The sequence below is a fragment of the Amblyomma americanum genome, chromosome 2 (genome assembly GCF_052857255.1).
Source record: "Amblyomma americanum isolate KBUSLIRL-KWMA chromosome 2, ASM5285725v1, whole genome shotgun sequence".
Lineage (NCBI taxonomy): Eukaryota > Metazoa > Arthropoda > Arachnida > Ixodida > Ixodidae > Amblyomma > Amblyomma americanum.
Genome location: NC_135498.1, coordinates 16721205 through 16740643, shown reverse-complemented (window position 1 = coordinate 16740643; position 19439 = coordinate 16721205). Strand labels below are relative to the sequence as shown.

Genomic DNA, 19439 nt, shown 5'->3' with positions numbered 1-19439 from the left:
ATTGGACGACAGGTTAGGACGATTATCAGTTTGCCACGTGCGGTGTCGCCGACCTGTAGAGTACGCCAGCGTCGCAACTCGCAGGCAAAGACAGCGACAACTCGCAAAGGAGCCTTTGTACGGCCGCTAAGGCACGGTGACTGGGGCCATGTTCCGGAGCCCACGCGCTAACATCTGGAGACGCGAAAAAAACTTGGAGACGCACTTAAGCTCCGCCTTAAAGATATGACGCGATAGCGTTAATGAGTTAACGAAATGAGATATGCGAAATTGGTCATTCTCAACTTTACATTCATAGATCCCTGGGAGTCCTCATACCACTCCTGGTACAGTGGTGCAGAGGTTAAGCGAAGGCCCTGCGATGGAAGGCACTGCCACCGCTGAGGCTTGTGCGACACAGGCTTCTCTTCCCGAGCGACCTCTCGCGATCGATCATTAATTTAACAGCCACCTGCCACGGTGGGCAGTTTGCTCACTATCCGATGGGCAGGTTGCGATGACGCCGAAAGGTCACGTGACCTTGGTGGCCTGCCCAGGTTGCTTCTCCGGCGGGTGGGCACCTGGGCCACCCTGTTTTTCGCTCACAAATAATAATAATAATTGGTTTTTGGTGGAAATGAAATGGCGCAGTATCTGTCTCATATATCGTTGGACACCTGAACCGCGCCGTAAGGGAAGGAATAAAGGAGGGAGTGAAAGAAGAAAGGAAGAAGAGGTGCCGTAGTGGAGGGCTCCGGAATAATTTCGACCACCTGGGGATCTTTAACGTGCACTGACATCGCACAGCACACGGGCGCCTTAGCGTTTTTTCCTCCATAAAAACGCAGCCGCCGCGGTCGGGTTCGAACCCGGGAACTCCGCCGACGCCGGATTTTCTGCGTAACTAGGCTTTTAACGCTATCGCGTAAAAATAATCAAAAACCGCTTCAGGGAAGCTTCTTTCCTATATAGCGCTTCTCTCGTCATCTTGATATGTGTTGCTCATCGCCAGGAGTGCCGCGAGTCCCTGTTGCGGCCATGGAAGAGCCCAGAGTAGGAAACGCATTAAGGAGGCTAAGGCCACAGCCTAACTGATTCAGCATCAGAACGCACCTGAGGGGATCAACTTATAACCTGGCCTGCGCATGGCAGAAAATTTTACTCCTTACATTCGCCAGCGTGTTTTATCCCTTCTTCATAGGAAATCTCGCGAAGTTCACACCGACTCGTGAGCTAGTTCAATGATGGTGCGAGTGCTAACGCAATGCAAAAAAAAAAGGTAAGAATCGCCAGCTTAGGTTCGCAAGGAGGCTTACTTACTGCTCCCGAAGTTCGGCAGCAGCGAGCCATGCAGCACCCACCTGAGCGCGTAGAGAGAGGAGGGCGTTGTCGCCGGCCAGCGGAGCCCAGGCCTCGTAATCCTGCGCGGGGAAAAGGACACGCCACGGATCAGATCGGTGATGTCCCACTTAGACGACCAGCTTCAGGACCGAACACACCGCAACGCTACGAAACACCCGCGATTGCAACTTGCGCAACAAGCAACCCGTGTTGCAAGATGTAACTTTTAGGAAAATCTGGCCGGTCACTTGTGTGCAGATTCCTTGTATTTCGTAAATATTTTTTTTCTCTTCTCAAACGTGGATATATCCTTTAATTTCGCGGACTTAGCCAATAAAATCGTTTAGTTTAAAGCGCCATTATCAGGTAACTAGCCGATCACAAGCTTTCCAGCTGGAAACACTCTGAGGCGGTAAGGCGACAGCCCACATGTTTGTCGTTGCGTTGTTAAGTCAGGACACCTAGAATAACTCTTACGATGCTGTCATTTTTTTACACTCTTTTTGTTCCCGGTTCTGATATCCCCGATTTCCCGGTAGATGACGCGGAGCGTGGCAAAATCTCTTTGGCGCCAAATGGACAGAGGCGCCTTCGCTACGTAGTGAACTCACTCGTAAAGAATGTACCTTACATTTAGAGCGTTGGCTCTTGTTAACTCGTTTTTCAGTTTCGCGCCGTCGTAGTCTGCGGTGATGTCGCCATCCGCAGCGCCACCTGCCTCGGCAGGTGGCAAAGTAGGAAGACGGAAATCCTCTTTCCACTTTCATGGGAGCGGAGAGGGAAGGAACAGGGGGGGGGGGGGAAGAGCAAAAGAGTGTCGGAGACAACAGGCGGCTAAGTATAGAAAGGGATATCCTCCTTTTTAGCTTTTGGGTAAGAGCAAGGTAAAAGGTGGAATGCGACGGGTCGTAAAGTGGAGAGAGAAATCCATTTTTCCACATTTAGGGCAGAGGAAGGGAACGATAGGGAAGAGGGTGGGAGGCGACAGGCGGCAAAATGAAGAGAAGGACGTTCCCCTCCCCTAATTTAGGAAAGATAAGGAAGAGGAAAGTCATAGGGGGAGGGAAGACGTGGCCCTGTAGCTTGGGCGTCCGCTTCGACTGCAGGAGGTGGTTGGTTCGAAACTCACCGCCGTACAAGAATGGGTACAAGCAACCCCAGGCTCGTCGCCAAGCTTCTTTCTTTGCATTGACACCACAACTACCGCTCTAAAACTCGTGTTATACACTTGTAGCCAACCCGTGATACTTACATTTTTAACGACAGAGTTTTCTGGAACAATATACGATCCAGCACAAGATAGAATTCACTTCTCATTTTCCGCTCATTTGTTGCATCTGGATGAGTTCTTATGTCGTCATCGAGCATAAAAACCCAACATTCGCCGTTGCCCACACACAATGCAGCGTGAGAACGAGCTCTCCAGCGCATAGTCAAAATAAGCGCGCTCGCATAAGACTCGGCGCGTTGGGAAGCGATGCGTATGACGCGCCGGGCAGTGGAATTATACTAATTAGAAATGCGGTCACGAGCGGAGCGGGCTTTACAGTTTACAGCAGCTTGGATATGGCAAGGGGAAGGGGAAGTATAGCATGATAACAGCAGTTTTTAAATAGATAATCGATTCAATGCCAGTCATCAAGAAGGTATTGAGATCTATGCCTAACCTGCTTTCCCTTGACTTTTCAGTACGTCGGAAAGTTACATGAAAGATTGTTGAGCTAGTCTCTTAGAAATGCCAGAGAAGCTTTGCGGTTAAGCTTCACAGCAACTGATACGTCCGCGACTCACTTTTGCGCGCTTTCAGAAGAAAGAGCATGATGTTTTTTTTCTTGTGAAAATTTTCTACTGCACAGCGCTCTTCATGGGCATTTTCCTAAGCGTCAAGCTTTTCTGTTTTAAAAATTGATGGAGGCAACAGGGAAGACGCCCTCATTTCTGGACGCCGGAACGCATACAATACGCATAATCTCTCATGGGTATAACACAAGGACCTTGTTTCATTTTCACATCGAGAAAAAAATTTTAATTGGTTTTGGGGGAAAGGAAATGGCGCAGTATCTGTCTCATATATCGGCGGACACCTGAGCCGCGCCGTAAGGGAAGGGATAAAGGAGGGAGTGAAAGAAGAAAGGAAGAGAGAGGTGCCGTAGTGGAGGGATCCGGAATAATTTCGATCACCTGGGGATCTTTAACGTGCGCTGACATCGCACAGCACACGGGCGACTTAGCGTTTTGCCTCCATAAAAACGCAGCCGCCGCGGTCGGGTTCGAACCCGGGAACTCCGGATCAGTAGTTGAGCGCCCTAGCCACTGAGCCACCGCGGCGGGTGGAAGAAAACGCTGGGTCGAAATTTAAGCACTTGTATAACAAATGCTGACGAGTTCTCACCAGATCAACTCTCGTAAGTAAAAGCAGTGTGAAGTGACATCGACGGCACTTCGATGAAACTCATACCTGGAAACCTTTCGCAATAGTGAAATCAGTTTGACTCGTCGCAAACCCTTGATAAATATTCGTATTGATTGCGCTGCGCGCATCACGCTCCTATGGCGATAGCAGCCCCGAGACGCGTCGTTCAGCGCTCGGTTGTGGCGCACCTGCCTCCACTCAGCGACGGGACGGTTGCGTTTTCCCACCACAGAGGCCGCCTATCGACGTTCCCATTGCGCCCGTTCAATTTCCGATCGTCCCCGCCCGCCGGGACGCGCGCATTAGTTTCCTCTGCCGGTTTCGGCTTTTGCGTGGGACGCCGCTCTCTCTCGGCGCCGCCGGCTCTCGCTTTTGTTTGAGAACAACTTTCTTATTTTGCTTTTGCCACGTCGTTCTCTTCATTCGACACGACTCAGAGGATCCTGCCGGGTCCCTCTAACGGGACACTTCTTCCGGGCGCAAACAGCGGCGGATGAAACGCGCATTAGCTGTGTCACGCGACGACTGGCGCCCCTTCGGCTCTGCTCGAGCGGGAAGCAGTGATTTTGTTTTCCTAAAGGAGTTAGAAGTGCACGGTGCTGACAACGACAAGATCGATAAATGAGGGAATGTTGTCATTGGAACTTAATTCATTTTCTTTCTTTCTGCCTGGCTCACTTTCTTTCCTATTTTCTTGACTTCTTTCTTTCCTTCTTTGTTTGCTTCTTTCTTTTATTCTTGCCTTCATTCATTGTCTTCATTCATTCATTCATTGGAGCGGTTCAGGTGTCGAACGATGTTATTGGAACTTAATTAATTTTCTTTCTTTCTGCCTGGCTTCCTTTTTTTCTTTCTTGACTTCTTTCTTTCCTTCTTTGTTTGTTTGCTTCTCTCATTCATTCATTCATTGTTTGCATTCATTCATTCATTGGAGCGGTTCAAGTGTCCAACGATGTTATTGGAACTTAATTAATTTTCTTTCTTTCTGCCTGGCTCCCTTTCTTTCCTTCTTTGTTTGTTTGCTTCTTTCTTTTATTGCCTTCATTAATTATCTTCATTCATTCATTCATTCATTGGAGCGGTTCAGGTGTCCAACGATGTTATTGGAACTTAATTAATTTTCTTTCTTTCTGCCTGGCTTCCTTTTTTCTTTCTTGACTTCTTTCTTTCCTTCTTTGTTTGTTTTCTTCTTCCTTTTATTCTTGCCTTCATTCATTCTCTTTCTGTTTTGCTTGCTTGCTTTCTTCTTTCATTACCGCCTTTCTTTCTTTCTTTCTTTCTTTCTTTCTTTCTTTCTTTCTTTCTTTCTTTCTTTCTTTCTTTCTTTCTTTCTTTCTTTTAGCTATGTGTAATCTCCCCTGCCACACCAGATCACTTGCACGTTTGTTCGCAAGGAAATCTTTAGCGCGAAAGGCTGAGAAGCTAACCCCTTTTCTTGGCTACGTTTGACAAAGACAGGGTACTTTAAGCATTAACAAAAACCATGCACCTGAACCATGCATTCAAAGCATGCATACGAAGCATGCTCGACAACAAACAAAAATTCGGGTATCGAGCGTGATCCCTCTCGCGAAGCTCTTTTTCGTCACGACCATTGATTGCTCCCTGCGACAGCAGTGACCACTTGGGGGACAGTCCGTGATCCGTGCATGATAACTCCATCAGAACGCGCACCGAGTGAGCCCGCAGGCGGTCTCCCGAATCGACCGCTGTGCAGATCTAGCGAGCCTTTAGTGAGAGCCCCTCTTGGCACGCGGTGGTCATTCGATTCGGCGCCCTCGTCGTCCGAGTAGGGGGGGGGGGGGGGGAAGCATGCTGCAGCGTTGCGCGTGGAGAGCGACGAGGCGCGGTCCCCCCCTCCGATGGTGGTGGAGGAAGTGTTTCCTCGCGAGGACGCGGAAGCCACGCCCGGCCCAATTATCCAGGTGAAGGCTCTTCCCCGGGCGTCGGCCGATCTGCCCCAGTTGGCCGCCGGCGGCCTTGGCGGCCGCCCGCAGGCCCGTCACACCCAGGGACGGTGGAGACGACCGGCCGCTCTCGGCGGCGACGATGGGGCGAAGGCGGCGGCCGCCACCGCAGCACTGACCGACGCAAGACACGCGCCTCTCGGAGCATCTGGCTAACAAGGTCCGGGATGTGTCGCCCCGCGTGCCGAACTCGAGCGGCTCTGATGGCTTTCCACTTAATACGCGCGCTGAGCTCGCTTTGTTGAGGGGCGTTTAGCGATAAGCCTTCGTCCTCGGGGTGCCCAGGCCGGGATGGGAGCTTTGCAGTCATTCTGAAGCGACAATTCAATTCCGTTTAATTTACTAGGCCAAAATCGAATGGATGGTCTCTTAGGCTAAAAGCTAGTTAAAGAACTTGAGGGAAGCCCGGGAGATCACCACATGACAGCACCATTTTACAACTGAATAAATTATGCCAAATATGGCCCGACATTTGCAAATGAATTAAACAAGTTTCTACTTGTATTCATTTCTTGTTTTATTATCCCCCTCTCACCCCCACCCAAAAAAAGACATGATTTCTCTAGTAGCCCCTTAAGCTCCGCTATTTCTTCCTCTTCCTCACTGACCCCAGGCGACGCATCTTGAGAGGATGTCGCTCTCTAATTGACTCCTGCTCTACCATTACACGAGCACGATGGAAACGTACTACACGGCTATACCACCGGCGGGGCCTCGGGTCGTCGCTGGTGTGTCGTCTCGCTTAGCCTGCACATACAGCGATGCCTCCGGTCGTCCTCCTCCTCCTCCTCCTCTCCCGCCCCCCGGCTGCTGCAGCGGTGGTCTGCTTCTCGCAAGCGGGGCGCGCCGCGAAGAACTTTCGGGGGACGCAGTAGGCCCACTTTCTCCACCGCCGAGTGGCCCGAGATTGTTTCTTCATGCTCTGGGTCGCTTGGTCGGCTTGCCCGCTCTGGGCTTGGCCTGGCCTGGTCTACTCCGAAGCCTGTACAGCCTTCGAGCGGTCGTATAGAAGCACCGCTAGCACCTTTTCGCACCTGTCGTCCGGGCGACATCATTTTCGTTCCTTCCAGGCGATTGGTCTTCCGGCTTTTATCGACGATAAAGCGCCACAGAGTAGCTACAGAGCAACTACGTGACTCTTTCGCCCAGCGCAGCAACCAGCCTTTGGAGACGTTCGAGCATGGCTTCCGCCACTTGTTTCATTTCCACAGACTTGCCCTTTACTTGAGTTCAATCCCTTGCAGTGCCTCTGACAAGGCATAGCGATTTCCATAGCCACAAAATGCGAAATGGTTGTTACCTATTAAATTTGGCCAACAGCAAGTCTGTTTTACTGCAAAAACAGTGCTACTATGCATTGAAAGAAGAGAAAGACGAATGAAAATGGTGTGGTAAGAATAGTACGTGAATGACCAAGATCTTCGTACGGCGATCACAGTAGTCGTCAGTTATGAAGTCCATTTGTGAGGTCACAGAAGCCAAATAAGTGTTTAGGAAACAAAACATGCTAAATATATCCCAGCTTGGTTCGTACAAGCGCAGCAAGTTATTAACGAAACCTGCCAAGTGTGTTTTGACCAGAAAGTATAAGTGTGAAAAATAGTTTTTCATGGAGTAAGGACAGGAAATTTATTCGCAGAAAGGTCATTAAGGCTGTCACATTTGATGGTTACTGATAAACTTAGTTTATAAACATGTCTATATCTGTGTGGGTGTGTGCACGCAAGTACGTAACAAATTAATATACGGGGTGTAGTGCAGTTCTGTGACCTTAAAGCTGCATGACAAGCACAAGACCTAACCTTCTTTAAATGTTGCGGAGCTCTCGTTTAGCTTCTCACAGCTCTATTACACTATGCATTAATTATCGCTTCAAAGGCATCGTAAATTGCGATAAAACAAGGCTGAGCTGTTATCACATGCATTTAGAACACGGTAAACCTATAGTTTCTTCTTACAACGCAATTCACACTTCCCAAGTGCAAATTTACGTAACGCACAACACATCTCGCAACTCGTACGACGTAATTATACGGGGTTAAGAAGTACGCAATTAATAACTGGAGCTCATGCGGTGACACAATCACGTATTAACTTCTCCGACCACGCAGTTATCGCTAACTGTCTCAAACGCAGCCGGCACGCCCGCGGCTGCGAAAAAAATATTCAGGGGAAAATAAAACAGAAAACAAAAAGCGTCGCGATGACAAGACGCGGAACGCGTGCGTGCGCGCGTTGAGCGCGTGGCGCCATCTATCGGCGTTTCTCGCATCCTATTTGGTAGCGAAGCTGTCGAGGCTCTCCCGTCCGCCGGTGCCCGGTTTATCCGGCGTAGTTCCCGTGCCCACGCGGCGTCTAACCGGATAGCGAGACAGCTGAGACCACGTGGGTCAGCTCTCACTCGCTATGCAGAGATTTGACCGGAGAGACCTTCGGAGAGGCCCAAGTGACCGCCCAATCGGCCTTTGCCAACTGGCATCGGCCGGACGCGGCGCACGCTGTATCTTTAAAAGCGTGCAGCATAGTGCGAGCTAAAGCTGGCGCCCAGCCAATAAGCACTGATTTCTCAAAAGTAACAGCGCTTAACAATGGCTCCTGATTGGCGGGACGCTTTAAAGTTTTATCGTTGACTATCCTCGTCAGTTGTCGCCTATCGCTGGCCTGTTCTACGGTCGAGCTGTGATTGGCAGGCACTGCATCGCTAGCTTTCACTGCGCTGCACGGTTTTAAGGGGAGGAGCCACGAGCAACGCCCGAGATTCTCACGCTACCGTCGGGTGCCCACCACCAGACCCGCAATTACTCCGCCAAACTGCTCGTCACCGCTCGGCGGCCTCCTCGCAATAGTGTGGGTGCGAAGTACTACGCGACGCTGTACCCCGTGTACTTGCATCGCATTGCACGGCGCGCCTCGCGTTGTTTTCCCTCGCGATCGACTCTCATTCCCGACGTAGGCGCTGTCCGCCCACCGTTAGTTCGCTGCCGCACCGTTGCGAACGCGATGTGAGGCGTGCAACTGCCCCGGGCACTGCACACGTTCCATTGCAAGTTTGTTTAAGCAGTGCGTGTTTCCCGCTAGAGGCCTTTCTTGGTATTGCCGGGAGGTATCGAAGCTTGCGAATTTCTGGAGGGAACGAATTAAAAGCCCGAAAGCAATAAATTGCATGCGGATCGGCATAACAGCAATCTGGAAAGCCACCTTTTGCGGACAGTGGTTTAAGACGCAAAAGGGCGTTCCTTAGGTTTTTATGACCTTTTAGTACGAGGTCCTGCATCATTCGAGTCCGCATAGAACGAAAGCTCTGGATTGCGCTTCGAAGATCGTAAGAAGTGATGACAACCTACGGCTGCAGCCTTAAGTGCATGCGGTTCTCTCAAAATGATTTGGTCACTGCAATGTAGTTCATTCTCTAGTGCCTTCTCAACAACTTGTTTCCGCCATTTTCTTCCCTTACACCCATTCCTATGCAAACTTTCTCTAAAAACGCCTTTCCTATCGAACTTTTCCAAAATACATCCCAAGGGCCCTTTTTCACTCTCAGTGAAATGCTAAAACCGGAGTGTCAGTGGAGCACAAACAACCTTTTCTTGATGTTCGATCAACAGCTGGTTTCAGTGGTCCTAAATACCTCCGGAAGAAACTACGTCACCTATATCATGTTTATTTTTTTGTATTCTACCTTCGTGAAATCTGACTATATAGAAGGATAACGTCAGCCACGCTTTCCACTCCGACGACATCCCATACACCGCATAACAACGCCGGCCTTAAACAACGCAGCGAAGCAAGCACAGATCATTTGAAACCAACCCAAAAGCTTAAATAACAAAAAAAGACAAAGGACAAAAGTTCACTGAACTAAAATAGTTGCTGGCTATTTAGCATTGCTAAGCGGTAGTGTAAACACGTTTATTAAAACAGCCTTTACATTAGGCGTTTCTAAGAACGAAATATTGTGCGAAATCACAGTTTTTTGCAGGTGGACATCCCCGCCACGTACCTGAAAGCGCGATTGAGGTGTCCACTGACCCTGGGAGCCAGTTCTGCGCGTCTTCACCGTTTTCATCGTCAATGCCAATGTACCTAATGTTTAACACGAGGCCTTTTCGGCTGCGGTGCTAGCCTAGTGCTCTCGCCCAGCAGCCTGCGAAGCTGATCTGTTCGCGCCGGCGCGGGCTGTAATCCCACTTGTGAATACTTATTTGATTTTTATTTATTTATTACTTTCACTTGGCGCAAGCCCACAAACACCGCAAGCATACAAGCATCCCGCGATCTTGCTCCGGGTTGACCTATCGGAATAGAGCTTTGTACTAAAACACCAGCCGTTCTCTTACGGTGAAGTGAGCGTGATCACGTGTCAATGCCTCAGCAGGAAATTGTGTTTTCAGGGTGGCTGAAAGTGGCCAAGTATTCGCAGAAAGGATGAAGCTGAACGCAAAATCTTGTCGTGTAAGGCCAGCGTGTCCCACCATTCTCCCTTTCGTTGCGCTGCTCTCGTTATCAAAACGTGCCACTAGACAGCTTATACGTAACACAACGAAGTTAACATCAGGGGGTGCATTCCATTCACATGCTCTGGTACGGTTCCGTTCGTGATTAGATGACTGAAGAAGATTCATAATAAGGGAGTAATTACTCATTGACATCGACCCGAGCGCAGCCATACGGCTACAAAGGAAAGCTATACAGCTTTCTCAGCAACTTCGTAAAGAAAAATTCGTCCTGGCCCGGGGTTCGAACCCGGGACCACCTCTTCACCGGAGCAGTCGCTCAACCAACTGAGCTAACCGGGACGGCAAGCTTATGGTAGGGCGAGAGCGAATTGATAAATAACTCGAAGTGGGAACAGTGTTGGTCAAATGTTTAGGGGGATGCCCCATGGTGGAGTAGATTTGTAATAAGGGGATTTCGTTTAGTGTAAACAGCCTTGGCGGTGCCGGCCGCTGTGTCTCTGCCCGGGCGGCTTTCAGGGCCACATCTTGGCGGCGCAGACGCTGCACATTATTTTACGTTTCGCTCAAATCTGCTGCAATGTATGTCCGCACTACCGAGTATCGCAATCGCCAGGCTCGAGCAACTTCGTCCCTCTATGTGGCCACGTGGTGTGGTTACGCCACCACAGCCATCGTCGCCACCCAACCCACAAACCGGCCAGTAACAGCTGCGCTCTAAAAACTTCAATATACAGTCCATGAATTGTATATAGACAGTCTATGGGGGTGCGAGGTGGGGGGGAGAGGGTTTTCCACACGCCAAAGTATGGAAATTTATATAAAATGTCATAAAAACTAATTTCGAAAGACGCGGGTTCGATCCCGGCCGCGGCGGTCGAATTTCGATGGAGGCGAAATTCTACAAACCCGTGTGGTGTGCGATGTCAGTGCACGTTAAAGAACCCCAGGGGGTCGAAATTTCCGGAGCCCATCACTACGGCGTCTCTCATAGCCTGAGTCGCTTTGGGACGTTAAACCCCTATAAACTAAACCAAAACAAACCATAAAAAGCTTCAGACGCTGATTCTATAGCTTCAAACCTGGCGATAGTGCGGGCTCACACCTGGCGAGTACATGTGTGGTCCCCAGCAACCTGCGCGCCCAGAAGTTTATTCCGGACGATGGCGTGATGAGTGTTTCTCAAGCAGACTGTCGGGATGAGCCGACCAGCGACTTAAATATGTCATTATTTACATCCCTCAATGTAGTGCTTCGCTTCTCAAAAATAGCACCTCATATACCGGAGACATAATATTAAAATCAGTTATTAATTTCAATAACTTCAGACCCACGGGCAGAGAAAGGGAAAACTGAAAGCAGGAGATGGTGGTGTGGTGGGATGTCAGCTTTCTTTGCAAGTTAAAAAGAAACAGAAATGAAAGGCACTAGGACTAAGCAATAATCCCCGCAGCAAATGCCGTTTGCAATGGCGCATTATATGTGCAATCTTGGTCAAAAGTCTTCAGGCCAAAGGCCTTTCGCTTGAGCAGCATAATGGAGCCATTACGACACCAAGAGAGACCAAAGGGCCTTGAAATTCTAGCAGGTTTCTACTCGCAGTGTGGACGCTTGCTGTTTGACTTGTGTTTTGAGTGATCCGCTTCTCGGGGCATTCAAGGAACATTCATTTCACTAAACCGGAGCGCTGTGGCCTGAAGATTTCTGACGGGGGTGTACTTATGAGGAATTTAAATCAAGGTAAGCACTCATGCGCGGTAATGCTTGCAGAAGATAATTCTTGATTCCAGAATTAGCTCCCCCCCCCCCCTCCCCGAATGTGGCGTTTTTATCTTGTTTATTTATTTTTATTAGTGTCAGGCTCATCTTAAATGTACGGGCGCAATAAGGGTAGTTTATGAAAATTAATTTGCAGGTAAGCGCTAGGCTAAACCTTTCTAGCAGACTGTACGCATGCAAGGCGTCTCATAGCTAGAAGTTAGAGAGAACGAACAATCTGCTTTGTCCTGAGCAACCAACGGGTTAAATATAAATCGCTCGCATACTGACGAAGTGCTAAGCTGCTTTGTCCTCGCCATTGTTATTATGTCACATTTTCCCTTTTTTTCCCTTCTGATATGAAATACGTTGGCGCGTGGTTAGCGTAAGCTTGAGATAACACCACCCGTCAGCCCCTCCCCCAACCCCGTTTTCTCCAATCCTAAAAACTAAATAAGCGGGACGAACAATTAGTTTAGTTTATGGAGGTTTAACTTCCCAAAGCGACTCTGTCTACGAGGAACACCGTAGTGAAGGGATGAACAATTAGGGGACTACTTTAATAAAGAGGCGCGTTCGTAATTTGTTTAATCGATCCCTCCCTGCACAGGGGATGAAGCGGGGACGGCAAGTGCCAGCCGTTAGCACGAAGAGAACGCAACGCTCCCGTATCTAGGGGCACGCCGCAAGCCACGCCAGCTTGGCTCCTTCGAAATGAGGCTAGCTTCGTGTCGCGCCCGAAGCGCCTTCCCTTATTTCTTCTCTGTTGCTTCCTTGGCGAGCAGTGAAATGAGCGCTCCTTTCCTCCATCTTCCCAAAGAAGGCGCGCACAGTTAAGAGGGAAGATGACGAAGCAGCGGGGAAAGGGTCCCCGGAACGATCCTCTCCGCACGATTAACTCCGCGCAGGTCGGCGGCAGTGGCGAACCGGAGCATGCAAAGGCGCGCACCCCCGGCACCGAGTATTAAAAACCGGTGACAGCGCTGCTGGAATACGGGTTTGTGTCGCTTCGCTTAGTAAGGCTCTCCCCGCCTCGCCCTGTGCCTACCGCCGCTCTATACACAGGCCGCTCCGACACTTTGGTCGGCGCGAGCCTCCACGAAAAGCGGACGTGACGAACACGCGGGCCGCGCAGGCAATACCTTCCGTGCTCATCGCTCAGGCAGGGCGGACGTCATAATCAATGGTGTGGCGGGAAGCAGCCGGGCAAAAGACTGCGCGCGCTAGCACACTCTCGGCGCCCGACCAAGACATAATTTGTCACGCTGAGGCGCCATCTGTCGGGGAAACCATTAGTCAAAGAGCGTCATTACCGAGGACGCTTGATTAGCCGACGCTTCCCGGAGCGGCGCCTGGGCTCCGGCCCGAGCGAACGACGGCCGACCCTCCCTTTCTTCTATGCCTGCCGGCCCCGCTGGCCGTCGCAGTTCCCGGCGGTAATATTGGCGTCGCCACCTACCGAGAACTTTATCCGTTGCTGCGATCGAGAGTGGATCGCGGCGGTCTGGCATGCCATCGATAAGGGAGGCCCTCCCTCACACTACCCTAGCCGCGCGCTCGGCGGCTCTGTTCTGTGGACTGCTGGTCCGAGACCACCCTCTGTGGAGTATTGGAGCACAGAGAATCTCCTTTTCTAATGTTTAACTCATCTTATGAGAGAGCCAAGATTGTAGGTTCTGAAGGAGGCGCAAGCCTAATTTCGAACCTGCCCATCGCTACTTTTAGATACAAGGTACTCGAAGATCGGCTAAGGTTCTGATGCTAAGTGCCTACCGCGAATAGAAATTTATGAAATTTTTTAGTACTAAAAGAGGAGCCAACAAAAGATCACCCTAATAACAATGATACCACATCATTATGCAACGTTTGCGTGCGTAAAGCCTTGGTTGCTTGTCTCAGAAAATCTGCTAATGAATATCACATACGTGCGCCTGTCTGCCTTAGGGCGGGGAGGTACTCATTTTCAAATAACGAGTAAATAAATGCGGCATGTACTGGAGAAGTCGTAAAAAATAGATTACAGAATCAAAACTTTGCGCATGCCGCTCAGGACGTCTGACAACAACAAAGTTTGCTCAGTCGCGGCTGAAAAACGGGTAAAATGCTCTTCAGGTGCAGCGCGGTCCCTTGTACATGTACTGCTCACGTCGTATACATTTAGTGAGCTGCAAAGAAGCCATTACATAAGCCAGAAGTATGGATTGCAAAGTTTACTGTGCTCCCGTGACGGCCAAAGACAGGTGTGGCCCCTATTTTCCAGACAACAAATTTTAATTATTAGTGACGTAACCATTGCGTTCCCCTGAGAAGCGTGCACCACCTCAAGTTTATCTTTGTAAAGGTGAAGTTCCCTCTCACTGTGCAGAAAAGCCGTCTTCAGGGCAGGGAGGGGAGGACACTAAAGAGACAAAGCGTAGAAAAGCTGACGGGATGAGTAACGAAAAAGGAACTATACTGCGATACGATTAGAGTGAAGAGTTTTTTTTTACTTAGAAGTGATGGCTTTTAAAAGGTGAAGATGATGGCTAAAATCTGATGCCATGAGAAATACATCCTGTGAGATCGACTAGCAAGCGCTAGGCAAAAGCTACCAAACTTACTTTAAAACTCACGTGCTGTCACGGCAAGTGTTATGTGTAGCACACAAGATATTATCAGAGTTTCCTCCCCGATGCAGTGGAACCGTGTGGTCAGTAAAGTTATGCATCTAGCTGCGAAATGAAATGGGAGTGCATGATGCGATATGTATGACGCGGCATGCATTTCCCACAAAGAGCAGCTCACACTCAGGTCATCATCAGTGCGTTACATAGCTCAATGCGTGCGACTGTACTTACTGCTCCCATGTAACTTTATCTGCACCGCATCTGTTTCATGCAGATAATGAATATATCTCCACAAAACGTGAATCGTTTGGCTGGTGAACAAGAGTCAGGCGCTTCATCATTACTTAGCCATTTGCCAGTGAATTGTAAGTCTGCGATTGTGAAACTGCTCTAGAACTATAGATTGAATTTCTGGGCAGAGCCCATTGTCGGTACGTTAATCGGGGACCTCCGCATCGCTCGTGCAGCTGCCATACAAGACAAATCTTAGTGCTGGCTCAGTTGCTGAACGTTAACCGTAAGTGGAAAATTAGCGATAACTGATACAAAAAATATTACGTAGAAAGCACGTTTAAATTCTCAAAATCCCGTACTTACAGCGTCCGAGACCACGCGCCTTCCTTTTATTCCAGATAAAAAAGAAGCAAAATACATAGGGCGCGAGTAAGGAAATTGCGTGAAATGCATGGCTGCTCTACATCTGCCTTAGGGACAGGCTTCTTTTCCTTTGCTCTCTCTCTCTTTCTTTCTTTCTACCTCTTTATTTTTTTGTTTTCGTTGCGGGCGCTCAATACACGCCATAAGAATTGGTTAAGTCAGCTCCCGAAGGTTCCTATTTGTTCCTGCCCTCAAAATGACAGCAAAAACTACAAGCACAGTAGGAAAGCAAAAATATTAATAATAAAAGGCACGCACGGGGGCAAGGCGCAGGCCCACTTGATTAAGTTTTCACCCACGAGAATTCCGCCTGCGACAGAAAGTGCGTCCCGTGTCTTTGTCTGCAATATGACTTTCACGTTGCGAGAGCAAGAGATAAACCGACTGCAGCATTAGTTGTCAGCCTCGCGAAACGTTTTGCTCATTTTCTTTAAACAGTGTAGGCGGCGGTTGTTTTCAGAGATGACCGGCATCGTTGCTGGTGACAGTTTTTGCGTCGTGTTCTGCCGAAGTGATCGATCCTCGGTTCCACCGCATTCGTTTTTCTGCATCGTGGCACCGCCATCGTTTTCGCTGCTCGCTGCATCTGTGACAGGGTCCGGTACACGATCCCCCTCTCCCTGCCCCGTCTCTACCCCCTCCCCCCTCCTGCTCTCCTTAGTCTGCGCGCGACAGGTCAAATCGCCGTGCTCACCAGCTCATCCGTTCTGCTGCCCCGCATGAGTTCAATTTATGGTAAAGAAAGTAGTTACACTCTGAAGGAAATGTCAGTGCCATAGCACAATGAGACTTCTACTTGCACTCATCACTGCTGGGTCGTTGAGGGTAATTATCAACTCCGAGTTACAGACTATATTGCAGCTTACTCTGTTATTTTAAGGTTCGGTACCGGGCTGATTTCAGCAATGTTAAAGAATGCCTCTTAAAAGTGCAGTGCTCCGTCTTTCACTCTTGCGAAAATAAAGCACGGTCAGCTCAACACACTAGGTAACCGGATATGGTCGCTATTGCAAAGTGCAGCTCTTTCCAACACCTTCATTAATGTGATTATCGATTCTTCAAATGTGCAAGGATGCCTCTCACATGCGAATTGAATTATGCTGTTAGGAGCACCGTACACAACTAAAAATGCATGCAATATTGCATATCGAGTGATATGACCAATAAACTAAGCTCTAAAGATGAGTAAAATGACTACCAAATGTTTCCTAAGTTTTTGTCGGGGTGAATAAACAGCGTAAAAACCTCTCTCTCTCTCTCTCTCTCTCTCTCTCTCTCTCTATATATATATATATATATATATATATATATATATATATATATATATATATATATATATATATATATATATATATATATATATATATACTGATTTACCATTTAAGCCAGCACTCACCAATTTTGCCGTTTTCTGACTAAAGCCTCTGGCAGGTGATCCTCCTGCCACAGTTGGCAGGTGGCAACCTGCCCATCGTGTTGCGGGCAGCCTGCCGGCAGGCTTTATGACCAACTCTGCAAAGTGTGTTAGACCAACTCTGCAAAGTGTGCCAGCACTCGGCAATTTTGGCGATATTTGAAGCCTGCTTAACATTGAAGCAGCCGAGGTGGGTCACCTTGGTCACGTGGCCTTATCACGTAATCACAACCTGTCCACCGGATTGTGAGCAAACTGCCCGTCGTGCCAGGCGGCAGTTCGATTAATGAATGGTCGCGAGACGTTGCTCGAGGAAAGCAACCCGGGCCTCACAAGCCCGACTGGTGGCAGCACCTGCCATCGCAGGGCAGTGGCGCACCGCTTAACCGCTGCACTATTGCGCAAGAAGTGGTATGAGGACTTGCAGCGATCTATGAATGTAAAGGAGAGAACCTTGAAAAAAAAAAGAGACTACAACCAAAAACTAAGTACTAACCAAAGTGCTAGTGCAACTCATTCGCGCTGGCCTAACCAGGCTAAATAACTCTTTTTTTTTTTTAGTGTGTGCGATGCCACCATACTTTTCCTATATGTTGCCTGTGGTCCGACCGCAAAGCAGTTTTTGTGATTGCTGTGTCTGCGAACTAGCCGTTTTTTTTTTTTTGCGAAAGCTCTTTCAACAAGCTTGTTCTGACCTGTTCGCTTGTTGCAATTAACTATTTGCGATACAATGGTGGTGCGGGCGAGGTTTTCTTCTTCTCCTCAGACTACTACCTGCAGTTCTTAACTATTCTCAACACGTTAGAATCTTTTTTTTTTGTAAACTCAAGCTTGTAGCCCCGCACTCTATGTAAGGCGTGGCTACACGCTGTGCTTCTTGTTATTTGTAAGGCACTGATTTTCATTAAAAGCCGAAGTAGGTAATTCGCTTACGCTTTAATAGAAAACTTCTTTCTTCACCGTTACTATTCAGTGACGCTCTAGAACTTTGTATCCATGCTCAACGATTTTCCTAACAGATACAGGATATCACCAATAAAGAAAGCACAACTCTGTGCGCAGTCTGTTTCGTTGCTAAGACTCACGATATACCTTCAATGTGAACTTTAGCCCTGCAGAAACTGAGTAGAGTTGTCTGTGTTGACGTATTTGTTCTGAATGAAGGCGTACAAATGATCTGAGGCTGAGGCTACCCACCATGCACCGCGTAAAAGCATCGTCATTTTTTTTTTTTCAGTTCTCGCTTTCTCACTTTGCCTCGCGCCATGGTCCAGTGTGGCAGACGGGCGAGAGTGCTGCCAAACCTCTCACACTAAGAGCATTCTAAATCCAACAGCAAGCAAGCTCTAGCTTTGCGAAACAACGCCTCTCCTGTGAATTCCATTCTCCGACACCCCCACACCCGCCTCATTTCTCTTCGACCGTCAAGACAAGAAGCTTAACATGAATTTCAAAATTATGAAGCAAATGAGTACAAAGGCATGCGAATGTTAGGAGACAGACGACGGCTCATGTCTATGTTGTCTCACTGATATAATCATCTTCATGTGCGCTATAATTTTTGAAGTCATTTCACGTCAACTCACCAAAACTGCCATGTTTGATAGGAGGTAAAAACGTCACTACTGTATACAGTCCCCTGGTGGGCGTCATAGTAAAGTGTTCCGTGCACCGGACTTTACTGCATTCCTCATTTATTTAGATTCCGTCGCAGCGAGCGGGAATCGAGCTGAAATATCTGTACCGGATAGCAAACCACCACAACGGTTAGGTCATCGCAGCGTGTAAAAACAAAGAACAAAAAAAACGACGAAATATGGAGTATATCAGTGTCGTCCCTAAACACATGTATTATGCTGTGTTGTATTAAAACAAACGTGAGTCTAAGCGAGTGAGCTCTGTCTTTCTCAGGGCAGAGCAAGCAAAAGCTCCAAATGGTTTGATAATAATTCAACAGAGGGTGCTGAGCCCGTTCAGCGCAAAGAAAAAACAAAGACAAACGACGCATTATTCTTTTTCAACCCACGCTGCCGACAGTAGCAGACCCGTGTTCGAGGCCGTATAACACGGCTGTAAGAAGAAACGCGAAGAGGAAAAAAACGAAATCGAGCGGGCGGGAGAACGCTCCCCAGGCTTCAGACGTGACCAGCCGCGGCGCTCCCCGCATCCCCAGCGGCACCGGCAAGCTGGCTTCTCCGCCCACAAGCTCAACGTGCGGGAAAGCGCGCTTACGAGATCGTTGGAAGCGGCTGGCGACTCGCTAGCGCTGCTGGGCGTAGTGGCAGACGCTGCACCCAGCGCGAGCGAAAACATCCCTAGCTTATGGGGGTGGGGAAGGTGGGGAGGGTGGGGAGGAGAAAGTTCGTGGCGGCGGGCGGTGAACGCGGCAGCGCGTCCGCTCAACTGTGCGCTTGCGTTGCCTACGCGAGCGGGTGGGTGCACTAAGCGGCAAAGAAAAACCGGGTTGCGCCGTTGGTTTCCCCAAACAGTTGCCAGCTTTCTAGGGTGAGGGGGCGGGAGGAATGCTTCCCACCGGCGGCTCTCGCCTTGTTCAATCTTGCGTGCCGGGGAAAAACACAACGACAACCCTTGTCGATTGCATCCGCTGGGCCCTGCCTATAAAGATCTGCTCCGCGCCTCGGCAAGCGGCGCGGTGCTCGGATGAGTTTCGTCCCTAATCGATGGTTTGAGAGAGAAGCACCGAGCACGCTTGACAGGGCGCGAGGGTTGTGACACTGCTGTGGCATGAGCCGAGCGTTGATTAAGGCCAGAGTTGTGCTCCACCAGAGGCACGGTGACGAGAACTGAGGTGGCGCTTCGCTGCCGCCAGTTCAGTACGCGACTGGCCGC

General features: G+C 49.2%; 1 protein-coding gene across 2 annotated transcripts in view; it reads right to left on the bottom strand.

Annotated features, from left to right (window-relative positions):
* Positions 1 to 19439, bottom strand: part of LOC144120682 (uncharacterized) — a 202502-nt gene that overhangs the window by 105194 nt on the left and 77869 nt on the right. The window contains exon 3 of one of the 2 annotated variants that reach the window (XM_077653317.1): positions 1341 to 1400. In XM_077653317.1, the coding sequence (XP_077509443.1) occupies positions 1341 to 1400 (60 nt within the window). Of the gene's footprint in view, positions 1 to 1299; positions 1401 to 19439 lie in introns of those variants that run through there. The other variant, XM_077653318.1, reaches the window with a different exon arrangement.